Raw genomic sequence first — 15845 nt, forward strand, 5'->3', positions numbered from 1 at the left:
AAGACTATCAAGTACGTATAGTACCTTTTACAGAGGGTTTAAGTGGTAAAAGGTGAATTGATCCCTGTGCATGACGGAGGACAATATCACAATATCACACATCTCCATGATACGATTATCGTGAGTGTTTTTATCACGATAAACGATAATGTTGTTTATCGTCCCATCCCTAGTTGTAGAAGTCATAGTGACGGAGGTAGCTAAACATTTATCATGATGTAGGAGTCATGGTGACAAAGGTAGCTAATCATGTTTCATTTTCATTTTTTTTATGATACAGTGTTGCATACGACATACATATTATTGTAGTGGTTCTCAAAGTGAGGGCCTGGGAGCCTTTGGGTTACTTGAGGGGCTTCCAAATGGATCCTGTAACTCTGTAGGTCTGTAACTATTGATTGTACAAATTAGGGTCCATTTGTTGTAGAGGTCCTTGAAATTAAACTATTTTGAGAACCGCTGGTATTGTAATTGTTTGTCAAAACTTTTCCAAAAAGTGACGGAACCGATCCCTGGTTCCGGAACCGATCCCTGGTTCCTCAAATGTTGGGATCCTGGTGCCTCCAGGTTTCGCCCTATAACTGTTACTGTGATGTTTAAGGTGGAGAGCATCGGGGTTCTGGAGGAGGCTCAGCAGAGGGAGGAGTGCGGTCGAGGAGGGAGAGAGGAGGACGAGGAGGAGGAGGACAGTGAGAGGATGGACGACCCCACCATGCCTCAGATCCTGTGTGTGACCGGAGGAACTCTGGACGAGAGCCAGGAGGCACCGCTGGAGCCACACGGAGGCCCGGAGGAGGAGAGCAAGGAGCAGCATGGAGGCGTAGAGGAGCAGGGAGGTGCAGCAGGGGGAGGGGGACACGAGGAGACGCAAGGCCCCTCTGAGGAGGAGCCAGCCGCTCACGTCCAAGAGGTACGATTTACAACTTACCAGGGCATTCACGAATAGTGATTTTTAGTATTCGAATTATTCTACCTCAAAGTATTTGAATATTCGACAGGACTGGCCAAACTGTCACATATTAAGTATGCAAGAGGCAAATATTGTGAAATAGCCGATCTACATGCATCGCAACGCGAGGCGTTGTGAGCATGTAGATCTGTGAGCATGTACAATTCCAAGTGCTTGTCAGGGTGCTTATTGGGTTTATTTTGGGGGTCACGGCCTAAACAGGTTTGAGAAGCCCTGGTATAGAGCATTAACAAATTCATCCACCAGGGGCATTGACAACTCATTCTTATGACTTCCTATCTAGTCAAGCTTTATAAACTATATATTTTTTTAAAGAGAAAACAATAAAAAAATAAAAATAAGCGAATATTCGACTTCGGTGAACGTTGAATAGTGACTTTGATGTTCGAATATTCGCATATTTGGTGAATGCCCTACAACTTACACATTTAGCAGACGCTCTTAACTCAAATAGACTTTGAAGATTTTCTTACCTCATAATGTGGTCTGCGTGCACGTGTTTGCAATAACAAAAGACGGCGCTCTAATCCATCATACTGTTCCAGAGTTAGCAGCAGTGTTTGCTAGCAGTGTTTACAGTGGAAGGAAACGCAGGCAGGAAAAGGGCGTAGCCTGCAAAATGATGGAGAATCGTTTCCTGTCCAGACCAGAAGCACAAGCTTTTGGGCACTTTAGATCGGCAACCAATTCTGGATTATCTTTTATGAAATGAAATAAAAGAAATATCTCAGGAAACTCGGGCGTGACAGCGAGAGATCGATACTTCTACATAAGTATCTTAAGTAAAACATTGAAGTACTTTTTCCACCACAGGACCAACACAAGCTTTGAAGCAGGGTTTAAACAGGCTGGCAAGGGCGATGTTTTAATTCTGACAAGATTTAAGTGAGCAATAGACTGTTCTGCACCAATTTGGGGGAAAAAACAACTCACTTTTGTTCAGCTCCGTTCGTGGCACAACACACTTTGAATGATCAATCTTTATGATACCTCAAAAACAGGAGCAAGGAGGACCTGTGGAGGCGGAACTGGAGGAGGTGAGCCCTGAGGGAGCCGGAGAAGGAGGCGCTACACAGGACCAGGAGAAGGAGGAGCAACCCCAGGCTGAGCCCCCCACTCCCCCCGCCCCTCCCACCCAGACAGAGAGCTCTGCCTCAACCAGCCAAGAACCAGACCAACACAAGGTCAGTAGGAGTTTAGAACCAGACCAACACAAGGTCAGTAGGAGTTTAGAACCAGACCAACACAAGGTCAGTAGGAGTTTAGAAGCAGCCAATGCAGTCGCATTATGGCCCGGGGGGAGGGGGCCTGCCACCGCTCCGGGGAAAAAAAATCATAATAATAAAAACATATTAAAAAAATATATATATATATATATTGAAATGCCTACCGGATTGAGAAGACACAATCAGTCAAGAGCCCCCTCTTGACTGATTGCCCAATCACATCAGTTGCTTGAGGACTGCTGTTTCCTGTTTACTTTTAGCGGTAGACATGCTTCTCTCTGCGCTGTGGGTGTAGGAACACCCACACCGGTAGTTTTCTACAGTATGGCTCTGAAACTAATATCTGATTTCTTTGGTGGGCCCGCCGCCCAATTAAAAAAGAAAAAGAGTTGTAGGCTACAGAAGCAAGTAGGATATTGTTGATCAGTCTGTGACTCAGGAGGAGGATTAGGATTAGGCCCGGCGGGGGGTCGCTACGCCAGTGAGACCAACACACAGTTGGTAGAAGTTTAGGATTGTACATTAGGGGCCATATTTCCGTCCATGCCTTACCCCTTATGCCTTAACTCTTTTGCCATATTTTTTTTTCTTCTTTTTTGCTATTTCAAATAGCTGATCTACAATCTCACAATGGGTCGATATAGATCGGCTATTTGAAGTATTTTAAAATGTTTTTCAAAATAGTAAAAGAAGGCAAAGACGTTTAGGAATAAAGGGGTAAGGCATGGATTATTTTCCTTATTATAATTGTTTAGATTCTTTTGATTTAAAGCTATACTATGTAACTTTTTTAATAAAACAAATCTTAAAATTGTCCTAACTATTAACTTTTTCAGTGCCAGATGTTGTTATTTATTATTGGGTTTTGTGCCAGCAAAAGCACCTTACCTTTGCGATGTTATAGACAAAGATGTATTATTATTTTTTTTCATTATTATTTTTTTTATTTTCTCCTTAAAGAGGTGTACCGTGGCTCTACCAGCAGTAGAGGGCAGCCTCATGCAAGAATTAATGTGAAAATGGCCCCAGTAGGCTCCTGTTCGTCAAGGCAGCTCAGTCGCTACAGAGCAAATCACATGGAAGTGTTTTGTTACTCCATTGATGCTAACGTCCAGTGGGTTTTTGAGAGTACTTTTACGGGAGCTGTCTCAACGGTACACACCCGCGCGACCCCTCATCAGTTTACAGACATCAAACGAAGGTACAAAAGAACGAGCCAAAGAACGTACAATTGGCATCGCGACGCCGGTAAAAATGGGGCGAACGGGAACGTTCAAAGCGTTGATAGAGTCAAATCGCTAAAGTTTTAGAACAACCACTTCGTTAACTCATTTACTGCCTATGACTAGTTTGACGAGTTATATTAATGGGTCCACTCTGCCTATGACGAGTTTGACGAGTTTGACCTAATTTGCATAAAAAAATATAATAATAATAATAATCTATGAATTCAGGTCTCCATGGGGTGAGTAATTGATAGGAAAAAGTCATTTTAAGGGTGAACTCTTCCTTTGGACCAGGAGGTGAAGGAGTCTGAAGAGTCATCAGGAGATGTTCCACAGCAGGAGGCGCAGCAACAGAAGGCAGCAGGAGCTTCAAGGGAGGAGGAGACGGGAGGAGGAGCTGAAGACAACAAAGGGATGAAGAGGAAGAGAGAGGAGGCCACTGAGAAGGAGGAGGAAGGCCAAGGCACCGAGAAGAAGAGGGTAAAAAAATAAAACTCTGAATATATCAACACCAGGGATGGGACGATATGAAAATGTCATATCACGATCATTTTGACAAAAGAAATGCGATTCACGATATTATCACGATAATCAAAATCCATTATCCTGGGGCGGGATATTTGCCAAAAAAATAATTTTGGGCAAAGAGATTTGGTAGAGAGTGAAAAAAAGACTGTATCAAGTATGCATATTATACTGTAAATACCTTTTACCAATGACAGAGGGTTTAAGTGGTACTGGATATGCAGCTTGGCAAACAAAAGGTGAATTGATCCCAGTGCATGACGGAGGACGATATCGCGATAAATAAATCTCCACGATACAATTATCTTGAGTGTTTTTTTATCACGATAAACGATAATATCGATTATCGTCCCATCCCTAATCAAAACACATTTAGAAGAAGAGGGTAAGAAACTCTGAATATATCAAAACACACTATAGACCCTATTCACGGCCCGCCCATGCACGCACACTCAGCACATTTCTCAGCAACTTCCTGGTGCTGACGTCAGCTTTGAAGGGTAAACTAACACAGAAATTGCTGGACTTAAAGCCAACAAATCATTATTTCGAACGGTAAAGTGAATTATAACGCTTTGTGCCTTTTACTATTTGTGTTCTTGATCATGCTAGCCGTATTTTATACTTAACTATTCGGAAATTGCATTAAATTTGCAATTTCTGTCTTAACACATCTGTTGCCATGGCTTATTTCTGTCTGTACTGTGCTCTTGCCATGTTTTTGACCAACTTCGAAGACAGCCTCAGCATTCAGTTTTATCGTGACAAAATCACACAACACACCGAATGAAAGAGGAGATTCTCTAGTTTCACCCGGTCCAAGAACCATGTTTCTACGATGTTCGCTTCTGTATTTATAGGCCAGACAAAAAAAAAAAAGCGGCCAAAAATTACCCCTTTTTAGACCTTGTTTTGAGAAAAACAGCTTTTAGTGAATGATACTGTATCAGGCTGAAAACTCACTTGATCTTTTTAGCTTTGACTTCAATGACTTCAATATTGTATTTACAGTATTTTTCCTTCAAAGAAATACAAAAGAATAAGACAAATAAGTGTTTTTTATTTTGTTTCTTTACCGTTTTCAATCAAGTGTATTCTTGCTAGTTCAGTGTTTCTCTGGCTTGTTCACATTGTTTCTCACATTGTGCGTGTGCGCACGTGCATGCGTGCGCCTGTATGTGTGCACGTTCACAGTTCAGAGTCTGCATGCGTGCTCGTGTGCGTGTGCATGTTCACAGTTCAGAGGCTGCGTGCGTGTTCACAGTTCAGAGGCTGCGTGCGTGCACGTGTGAGTTGAGATGAGGCCGGTCAGAAACAGCGGGCAAGGAAAGTTTTCAGTTCTCCAAAGGGAAGTCAGTAGGCTCCTCTGCACGAACCACTACCTATAAATATAGAAAAATAAAATCCATTTACAATACAATGTGTCTCACACGCACGCGCGCACACACACACACACACACACACACACACACACACACACACACACACACACACACACACACACCACAATACATGTTCTCTATCCCTCTCTCTCTCTCACACAATAAAATACATTTCCTCTATCCCACACACACACACACATTTTAACATCTTTATTTGCATTCACATTTAACAAGAAGTTCTTGAACGCAAACAATAGTGGATGAGCAAACTTGGAAAAAGCTGTACAACAAGTGCTAGGGTATAGGTCATGGGTACAGGAAGCATCGCCTTCTCCATATATGGCGACTGCCAATTATTGCAGACACTGAACAGAATTTTGCCAATGCCTTCGCTCTTGGCTTGGGCATGCCTGCAATCTGCAGGCCCCTCACTACTGATTTATGGACATTACCAAGGCTTCCAAATGCAAACACCAGTAGTTTACACTTGTAGCCAAGTTGTAAGATAGCATCCTTAAGACGTTGGTACTTAAGTGCCTTTGTAAGGAATGCCTCTTCCAGACTGTGGTCAAATGTACATGCCACTTCTAAAATGGTCACTTCTCTACTGTCCTCATCAACAACAACAATATCTGGTGTGTTAGCTGTGACATCTGAAAAGGCATCATTTTCATTATTGTGCGTGAACATGGCAATTGAAACACGTGAGTGTGTATACATGTTGGCAGATGATGAAACATATGAGCGTATGTCCTTAGCTAATAGGTCAACAATTCTGTCGTGCCTAGCAATGTACATTCCCTTATATACATGACAGCCATTAAGAATATGTGACAGTGTTTCTGTAACTGGAGTGTGTTCATGGTGCAGACAGGAGGAAATGTGTTAGGGTACCACAGGGAGAGATTGAGTCTGGTTGGAAGGACCTGTAATCTGGCTTTGGCTGTAAAGATGACTATATCCTCATCAACTGCGTTGTTCTTGTATATTGTATGTGATACTGTGTGGTCTGCATCAGGGAGGCAAGCTAGCTTTCCCTGTAGTTTTAAACCAGTCCAGTGTTGTTGTTGTTCTTGTTGTTGTAACATGATGAGGTGCTTCCGTGCAGTAACTGGTGATATGTGATGTTGTGTATCAATAACGGTAGCCCTTACTGAGACTAAACAGTTGGTAATAATGTCCTCAGAAACTGCCACTGTTTCCGAGTCAGGTCTAGCCCAGCTCAGGGATATTCCAGTTCTCACACAGAGGTCATTGAGGTCAGGCCAGTCTGACGATACCCCAAACCCAGTAGCATTTGAGTCCATTTTCAGGTTGGGCTTTCTTCTGAACCCCAGGAAGCCTGGATCGCCCTCTGCTGCCAAAGGCACTTTACGCCGTTTCATGTCTAGAAACAGAGATGATCTAGCAAGTTCCCTGACAGTTTTGTCATCACTGTTCAACATGTTTGTTAGGTGAGCCAGCCTTGTGGCGTTATAAATCCACTCCATGTTCGGCACGCCAAACCCACCGTCCTGCTTGGACTGGAAAATAATGTCTCTGGTGCTGTGGGTGTTAAGTCCGAACCATTTCCTCACAAAGTGAACTATACTATCGTTTAGGTCACTGAGTGTTTTACATGCTATGTGAACGTTGGAGAAAAGATGTTGTACTCTAGTCAGGGCAACCTGCCTAATAGCCTCCAACTTCATCAGCAGTGGTAGTGGTGAAGCATCGATCAGGTTCAGCCTAGCTGTAAATTCAGATGTTATGTACTCAACCTGTTCTTTCCAGTCCCCTGCAATATTAAATCTATGCCCTAGATAATTATAGGACTCGTGTAGGTCATATACACGGATGGGCTGTGAGTTGATGGTGAACTCAGGGCTTTTATCAGCCTTCGACTTATACCAGCGGTTGCCACCACTACGCCTCTGGTAGAGAACAGCACACTTGGTGTTTTTTGCCTCTAGACCTGACCAGTCTAGAAACCTGTCTGTTCTCGCAAGCATGTTTTTAACAACACTCTCCTCCCGAGAGGCTAGCTGTACGTCGTCCGCATAGCCCTGGACAGGGTTTGGGGATAGTACATTGGGTGGTGCACAGTCACACAACCACTTAATCCACCCGTTGATGGCAAGGACAAAGTTAATGGCACTCCAGGGACAGCCTGTCTTAATGCCTACTTGGAGAGGTATTGGGTCTGTCAGTTGTTTCCCACAGATGACTTGTATGAATGATGATTCATACACATCTCTAATAATGTCAATAAATACCTGAGGTAGATGTATCATTTCTAAGGCATTAATCATGACATTATGGGTCAGAGAACCAAAAGCATCACGGAAATCTAGGAATACAGAGTAGAATTTACAAGATTCATGTTTAAAATCATCGATCCCAGTTTTTAGACAGAAAACATGTTCATTCATCCCCTGTCTATTTATATATGCTTTCTGCTTGGGTGACAAGATGTCATTGTCTATCAGCCAGGGAAGCACACGAGACAGGATACATTTCATGAACACTTTGTAGATTGTAGGGAGGAGGGAAATGTCTCTCCATGTTGATGGATCATCAGGTACATTGTCTTTTTTTGGGATACGATGAATCATGGCTCCTTTCCAGGATTCGGGCACTCTCTTATTGTCCAGGCAGACATTAAAAATTGATGTTATTTTTGCACATGATTGTGCAGTCTTGAGGCTTTCATATGTTACCCCATCTATGCCACTAGCCCTGTCATTGGGTAGGCTGCGCAAAACAGACTCTACCTCATCAGGTGTAAAATGGGAGGTGCTGGGAAAGATAGCGGGCCGTTCTGTTTGTAGACTATTTTCCCACGGGGGTAATGGGAGTGGGTCGCTGATCAATGTTTGGCTGCGACATTTATTTTCATAATGGTTTTTAACCATTGTGACGTCACTTGGGCAAGGGGGCGGGTCGGGATACTCGCTGTCATTCAGAATGATCTGTATCGCTTTCGATCGCCTGTGCTGCCACAAGTAAGCAAGTTTGTTCCTACTCACTCTTTTGTGGCGCTCCCTGGTTGTACTGGAGCTGAGCTGGGGCTGAATTATGTCACGTACATAACATAATTGCCCCTCGATCCATTCCGCAGCGGTAGATTGACTCAGAGCCTCGGGTGGGGGGCGACTGAGAGGAAACTTTTTCAAGATCCGCACCACGTATTTCAGCAGCGCGAGCCCGAGCGGGTCTCCTCCTCGGCTTGTCGCTGTAAATATGCCGTCCTTGAAGAACATCCCGTTCAGTAATGTTATTAGGCGTATCCATTTCCCCGGGTCTTTAGAAGATGCGAAGCGCCTCTCAGGTAGTCGTCGGGTGTTGAGTCCAACTCTGAAGGCTCTCTCGCGGTTCTGGAAGTCCGTCCATTGCTCGTCAGACAGGGGGTGTCGGTACTCCGTAAAGTCCGTCTCTGCTGGCAGCCTGCCAGGCAGATGTTGCAAGGCAGGGTCGGCTTGCTCCGGTAGCTCGTAGACCCTCCCGCTGAGCAACGCTTGTTTAAAAGCGAGCCTCAATACGGTCACCAAACACATTGTTAGGAACAGCTTTCCAAGCATTGCTCTCATCCTCTACATTAACGATGGCAGTTACAACGGGTGTGGATGGTGTGTTTTAGATGTTAAAACATCCAAAACAAGTTAGTTTACACACACACACACACACACACACACACACACACACACCCCAAGAGAAAACATTTTCTCTCTCTCTTCCTCCCCCCTCCTCTCTCTCTCTCACACACACACAAACCACAATAACCGTTTTACTAAACAATAATCTTACCTTCAGGGGCATCACGTGACACATGATGGTCATCATCATTATCTCCAACAGTATCGTCTGATTCTGAGTCTAAATAAATAACAGATGGGAGGGGGAAAAAAGCACAAATCAATTTACACCTTTAGCCTAAAAGTTTTAGGGGTTTAGAAGACACATTTATCCTACCCAGAGCAACTTAGATTATAAAACATACATTGATTCATCTGACGATTATATATAGGCTATATATATATATATATATATATATATATATATTCTGAGAGCTGAATGGACTCTCCGACATCTGTGAATGATTGAATAGATACATTCTAAATGTAATCGTGGATCACTACTATACCGGCAGTTCGCGATACAAATACAACTTCAGAAACAGAAGGGGGGGGGGGGGGAGAAAGAAAGAAACATTTACCTAACGAGCTGCTGGTTTGGCACGTTCACGACGGGGCCTGTGTGTGGGCTGCGGGCCGTCCCCGCAGCCAGCTGGGGAGAAGCGACCGGGTCCGCCTCTGGTGGTTCTGGCTCCGGTTCTGGCTCACAGAAACCTCCGACTCAGTGTCAGGCCTCGGGGCAGAATGCTGTATTGGCTGTATAGGGCTCTCTCATAGGGCTCGATCATCATGTCCACTCGTCCAGGGCTCAGTGGGTCAACCCGCGGTCGCGGTGTTGCGCTGTTGCGCTGAGTCGGATTACCTCCGTAGTTGAAGTTGGAACCAGACAAGAACGCGATCCACAGTGAGGAGAGGCCGCCGTCCGATGGCTCCACTATGGACGCGTACATATTGCATTCTGCTCCGAGGTCTCTCGCTCTCTCTCTCTCTGTGACAAATGTCCGACTACAACTCGCTCAAACAGGTATGTTTTAGACTCCATTATATAGGTTCAGGCGATGGATTCTTCCTTTGATCGTGGCTGTTTGTTTTGTATTCCAGGGTCGAAGGAACGCAAAAGTAGATTGTCTAGCTGCTGCTGTAGCGCCACCGTCTTTTGACATTGTTGTGATGACTGATGAAGTAGAAAATGTTTGTCACAGTGACCCACTAATGCCAGGACATTCACAGCAGCCCGTGATAGCACTAGAGTTAGTTGTGATGACGATGATTATGAGGAAGAATATGTTGTTTGTCACCGCGACCGACTAATTCCAGGGCTGCATAGCAGCCCGTGATCTAGAGTTATTGTTTTGACCTGGGGGAAACACCCTGGATTCAATCCATTGGTTTCACACAACAGGGCTTCCACTAATCTGACAATAGCGCCATCGTGTGTAATAAAGGTGCAATTGACTAGCCTAATGCACGGAAAGCAGTTCAAAGCAGTGAAATGCATTTCTGGTTTAGAGCGAGTAATGAAGTTAGATATTTGAGCCATTTGAGCCATAGTTTAGCAATATTGTGGTTCATGGGAAGCATTTGTATTTGTTTTTGCTCACATCACTTGTTGAATATGTGATTTCTGACTTTTTTTTAATCACAGAAGCACCAAAATTTGTCACAAGATGGGGGAGAGTGTAATTAACCTAATTAAGTAATTAAACCCAAACTCGGGAAACTCGGGGTTGGCACAGCGGTCTATTTGAAATCAAACTCGGGAAACTCGGGGTTGGCACCATATGTGTTAACACTATGGGCTTTTAGTAGGGTTTCCCCTTCAACCGTGAACGTCAGCACCAGGAAGTTGCGTAACGTGAATTTGGTCAATTAGAAGAAGAGTGTAAGAATCTAAAATATAGCAAAACTTACATTTAGAATAAGAGGGTAAGAACCTAAAAACACATTTAGAAGAGCATTTTTTTCAAGTGGACCCTTACCCAGCAAAGGCTGAGAACCACAGTCGGGAGTTGACACCAGAGATTCACCACGTTTTTGAGCAGTGGTAAACCGCTCCTATACGTGGCTGTGCGTGTGTCTGTAGCCTTTTTCATCAGCGTTTTGCCATAATGTGTACGTAGCATCATGTTTGTCTAGTGATGTCGTATGTCTGTAGCCTTTTTCCTCAGCGTTTTGCCATAGCAAAACGTGTGTGTGTAGCATAGCCTGTACATCCTAGACTCAAATCTGAAGACGTTATGCAAACACGACCACCGCTCACTTCACATTGGGTGTGATTTTTAAACCTGGTGCTACCTATACCTTGTTATACCTTTCAACCCGGGGGCCACCTCTTTGTCTCATTAGTATATGGCAACATTATTTATTTCACATTTTTTTAATACTAATTTGAAGGTTTTCGGAAACCTTAGGTTAGGTTTTAGAAGGTGTTTTCAGAATCGGCCTTAGGTCTTAATGGATTAAGACTGTCATTGATTGATTTTAATGTGAACCGCCTTTGATGACATTTATTCATTACTTGCGCCAGCAGAGCGTGCAAGTATTGCGTTGGGTGGCATATCTGTCGCGTATCTGTCTGTGTTTGCGCCCGTAGCCAATCAGGGACCAGCATTCTTGGTGACGTAACAAGCAACAAGTGTGACCTGATATACAGTATAGTAAATAACAAGGCACGCTCTGCTGGTGCACAAGTAGGCCATACATGGCCATGAGTACGCGAGACGCAAGTTGGCACATCGACAGAGTGCAGTCTAGTTTTCTCTCTGTCCGTCTTAAAGGAGTAGTTCACCCCCAAAATGACTTTTTTTCTATTGATTACTCATGCCATGGAGAGTAGAGTTCAATAATATTTTTTGGTTTTTGTCACATTCCTAAGACAAAAATTTGATTCCAGTAAATTTACCCCCATTGATTCCGGATGGGGGTAAATTTATTGTTATCACATTTTTGTCTAAGGAATGCGAAAAAAAAAATATATATATATATATATATTATTGAACTCTAGTCTCCATGGCGTGACTAATCAATAGAAAAAAAGTAATGTTGGGGGTGAACTACTCCTTTAACCCATTTAGGCCTAGAATTATTTAATGCTTTAACTATTGGAAAAATAGCAGATCTACAAGCTCGCAGCATGGCACAGAGTGCCGCGCTGCGAGCTTGTAGATCTGCCATTTTTGAAAAATCATGAAAATGCTTGCAAACTTGTATAACTTAAACATATATTTTTCAAAGAAAACTTTTCTAACTCAAATATCTGCTTCTGGGTGGTCCCTGAAACAAATAAATGAGCCAAATAAATGTAATTTTGGGGATCCTTGACATGAAAAGGTTTGAGAACCACTGATTTAGAGGAAGGATTTAGAAGTAGGGTCAAAAATATTCAAAGAGTTGCACCCATTTTCACGATAAAAACAAAAAAAAGCAGTTCTACAAGCTCGCAGCCGCGCTTTGATCTTGTAGATCTGCTATTTTTCAATAGTTAAAGCATAAAATAATGGTTAAAGTGGTTAACATCTAATGCGACTCGGGCGCTTTGAGGGTTAACCCATTTAGGCCTAGAAATGATTGACTGCTTTAACCAGTGAAAAATAGCAGATATACAAGCTCACAGCGCGGCACCGAGTGCCACGCTGCGAGCTTGTAGATCTGCTATTTTTGAAAAATCGTGAAAATTAGAATTTTGACCCGATTCTATAAGTGTCTTTTGAATCCTTCTAAGATTTTTGGAAAAACCCTATGTTTCTATGTCAGCAATCTGGCCTGCCATCGTCAAAGAAAAGGTCCTTTTCACTTGACTGGAGCTTAGTTAGTCTGTTCTTGAGAGACTACTATGTCAGTGGTTCTCAAACCTTTTCATGTGAAGGACCCCCAAAATGATATGTATTTGGCCACGGACCCCCATCTCAAAATATCTAATTCCAGGGACCACCCAGAGGCAAAATTTGAGTTACAAACGTTCGCTTTGAAAATACATATAATCAAAGATTTGCACACATTTTCACGACTTTTTCAAAAATAGCAGATCTACAAGCTCGCAGCGCGGCACTCGGTGCCGCGCTGTGAGCTTGTATATCTGCTATTTTTCACTGGTTAAAGCATTCAATCATTCTAGGGTTAGAGTTAGGCCTAAATGGGTTAAAGTGGTTAACATCTAATGCGACTCGGGCGCTTTGAGGGTTAACGTGTGTGTTTGTGTGTTTCTGTCAGCTGGATGATGACGCCATGGCGTCCATGTTGGCCGATTTCATCGCCTGTCCGCCCGACGACGAAGACGGAGCCTCGGGGTCCAAGCGCTCCTGAAGCCCCTCCCCCTGCAGACCCCCATCTGTAGATGTTTTGTTCCCAGGGACCCCCAGAAGAGAAGATTTGAGTAAAAAAGAAAAAAATAATGCATAAAGAAAAAAGCTGCCGCGCAAGCTCACAGCAAGTCGCGGTGAGAGCTTGTACATCTGCTGTTTTTTGAAAAGCCGTCGTGTCAAATGTGCACAGAGGGGTTAAAATGATTGTGATGCTGTGTTAAAGGAATAGTTCACCCCCAGCATTTTTTTCTATTGATTACTCCTGCCATGGAAATAATATGTTTTAGTATTTGTCACATTCGTAAGACAAAAATGTGATATTAGTACATTTACCCCCATTGATTCCAAATGGGGACCCAAATGCGCTTGGGTCCCCATCCGGAATCAATGGGGGTAAATTTATTGAAATCAAATTGTCTTTGGAATGCGACAAACAACAAAAAATTGTATTGAACTCGAGTCTCCATGGCGTGAGTAATCAATAGAAAAAAAGTCATTTTGGGGGTGAACTACTCTAACACGCCGATGACAAGCTCTTCTTTCTCAATTGAGTCGTTTGAAGGTGGCGTTTTGTTTCGTTTATACCGTTTATTTTCATATAAAAACAAGCCTTTAGTGCAGGGCTCTTCTGCCGAGGACGCCTTAGTAGCCAGAGAGATGGAAGCCACATATTGTATAAATTGTGTTTTCATCGTTTGTATTGCTCCTTTTGTTCCTTCAACACCAAACCTCTTTGTGGAAATGGACGATCCACAGCTGCGAGGCTTTGTGAGATCTGATATTTTCTTTTGGTTCCTCGGAATAGGGATCCTTTCGTTCCTGAATTTACCTTTTTTTTAATATTTTGATGTACCTGTAGGTAAATACAGTCACTTGCTTGTCGGTTGGGTCTCTCTGATACGCAACGCTACCACTGTCTGGTCTCGGACGAGTACAACGTCGCTCAGATGAAGCGAGAAGGAAGCGAGAGACAGTTTGGAAAAAGCTGCTAAATTTTCACAGATAAATTAAAAATACTTAACGGCATCGCCGACTTGCGCCGCTTTGCACACGTTTCCGCGGTCTCCTAGTGCAGTTCTGGGTATCTTTAAAGAATCTCAACAACATCTGAGCGACGCTGTATTAGTCCGAGACCAGACAGTGGTAGCATTGCGTAACCAAGAGACCCAACCGACAAGCAAGTGACTGTATTTACCATCAAAATATAAAAAAAGGTAAATTCAGGAAGGAAAGGGGCTAGGATGCTATTCACGATATTCCTGGCCATTCTATGGAGGCTGCCATTTTCCTTTTACAGAGGGCGCTGGAGCATTTTTAAACATCTTTTCACTTCCTCCCAAGTCGAAGAACAAGAGATCCCAAGGAAGTGACAGGGAATTGTCTGTTGCCAGATATTGCCAGAGACAAGCGGCCAGGTCTATGAATAATAAGCCCAATAGAATTAACTAGGTTCAGTTTTACTATTTTACATTTACATTTGAAAATAGCAGATCAGCAAGCTCACAATGTGTCACATTGTGACACATTGTGAGCTTGTATATTTGCTATTTAAAAAATATAGAGGAAAGAAAAAACAAAAATAATTTGAATATTTTTGAAACATTTTAACAACACAAATCTGTGTGGCGGTCCCTGGCACCACATATTTTCAGATGGGGGTCTGCGACTGTGGACAAATCTGTTAATCTGAGGTCCTTGATATGAAAAGATTTGGGAACCACTGGTTTAAAAAATATTAGAAAGTAAGCCCAATAAACAACGACACCAATTGCTTATTATAAGCAGACATGGCAACACCGGTTCATTCAGAGCCAAGAGCCCAGAGCGCCTCTACTGACACTTTAATGCAAGGACACAGGAAACCAAATGATGTTTTTTATTTTCTTTCAGGATATGAACAGGAAGCCGGGGGCGGGGCCAGGAATATCGTGAATAGGGTTGAAATGGTTAATGTAAAAAAATAAAAAAAGGAAAAAAAAAGGTACCCCTGTTGAAGACCCCTGCTGTAGTGAGTAGAGCTGGTATGTGACGCTGCATTACATGTACTGTGTGTTTAAATAACATTCTGTTTGACATTGAGTGGAAGGACTATTTCTATTGGGACTTTTCTCATTTCCTTTCATGATATACATGTTTTCTTCTTTTTTTTTTTTTGCCACATCTTTTTGTTACAAAATAAAAGCGTAGAAGTTTGTGATTTAAAGCACAAGTGTGAGTTGGTTCAATCCTTGGAGTCTCGTACTGCAGTGGTTCTCAACCTTTTCAGGCTGTGATCCCAAAAATAATCATATTTTCACTGGGGACCCTCCACGAGCACTAAGAGTTGAGATATATATATGTCACGGTTAGATAGAGAAACGGTGAGATAGAGAAACGGAGCGCTTGTCGTGCGTCGCGGGGCGGAACAAGCGGTCGCTTTGACCCACAACAACGTCGCGACGGCAGGAATGATAGCGCGCACCCCACGGAGGTTAGGGTTAGGGTTAGGGTTAGGCATAGTTTTACTGAGGTTAGGGTTAGAGTAAGGCATAGTAAGCTAATGGCTAAACACAGCCGAGCTGGGCTAGTAAATAAACGAAAGAGAGTCGCAAGCGAGTGACG

At 43.1% G+C, this 15845-nt stretch overlaps 1 protein-coding gene across 1 annotated transcript in view; it reads left to right on the forward strand.

Annotated features, from left to right (window-relative positions):
- Window positions 1–15447, forward strand: part of pelp1 (proline, glutamate and leucine rich protein 1) — a 99265-nt gene extending 83818 nt beyond the window's left edge. The window contains exons 24-27 of the mRNA XM_080734010.1: window positions 602–910; window positions 1972–2154; window positions 3717–3902; window positions 13153–15447. Of these exons, the coding sequence (XP_080590136.1) occupies window positions 602–910; window positions 1972–2154; window positions 3717–3902; window positions 13153–13245 (771 nt within the window). The 3' untranslated portion in view covers window positions 13246–15447. The remainder of the gene's footprint in view (window positions 1–601; window positions 911–1971; window positions 2155–3716; window positions 3903–13152) is intronic.
- The last annotated feature ends 398 nt before the right edge of the window (window positions 15448–15845 follow it).

Source organism: Nannobrachium achirus (assembly GCF_963921795.1).
Source record: "Nannobrachium achirus genome assembly, chromosome: 9".
NCBI lineage: Eukaryota > Metazoa > Chordata > Actinopteri > Myctophiformes > Myctophidae > Nannobrachium > Nannobrachium achirus.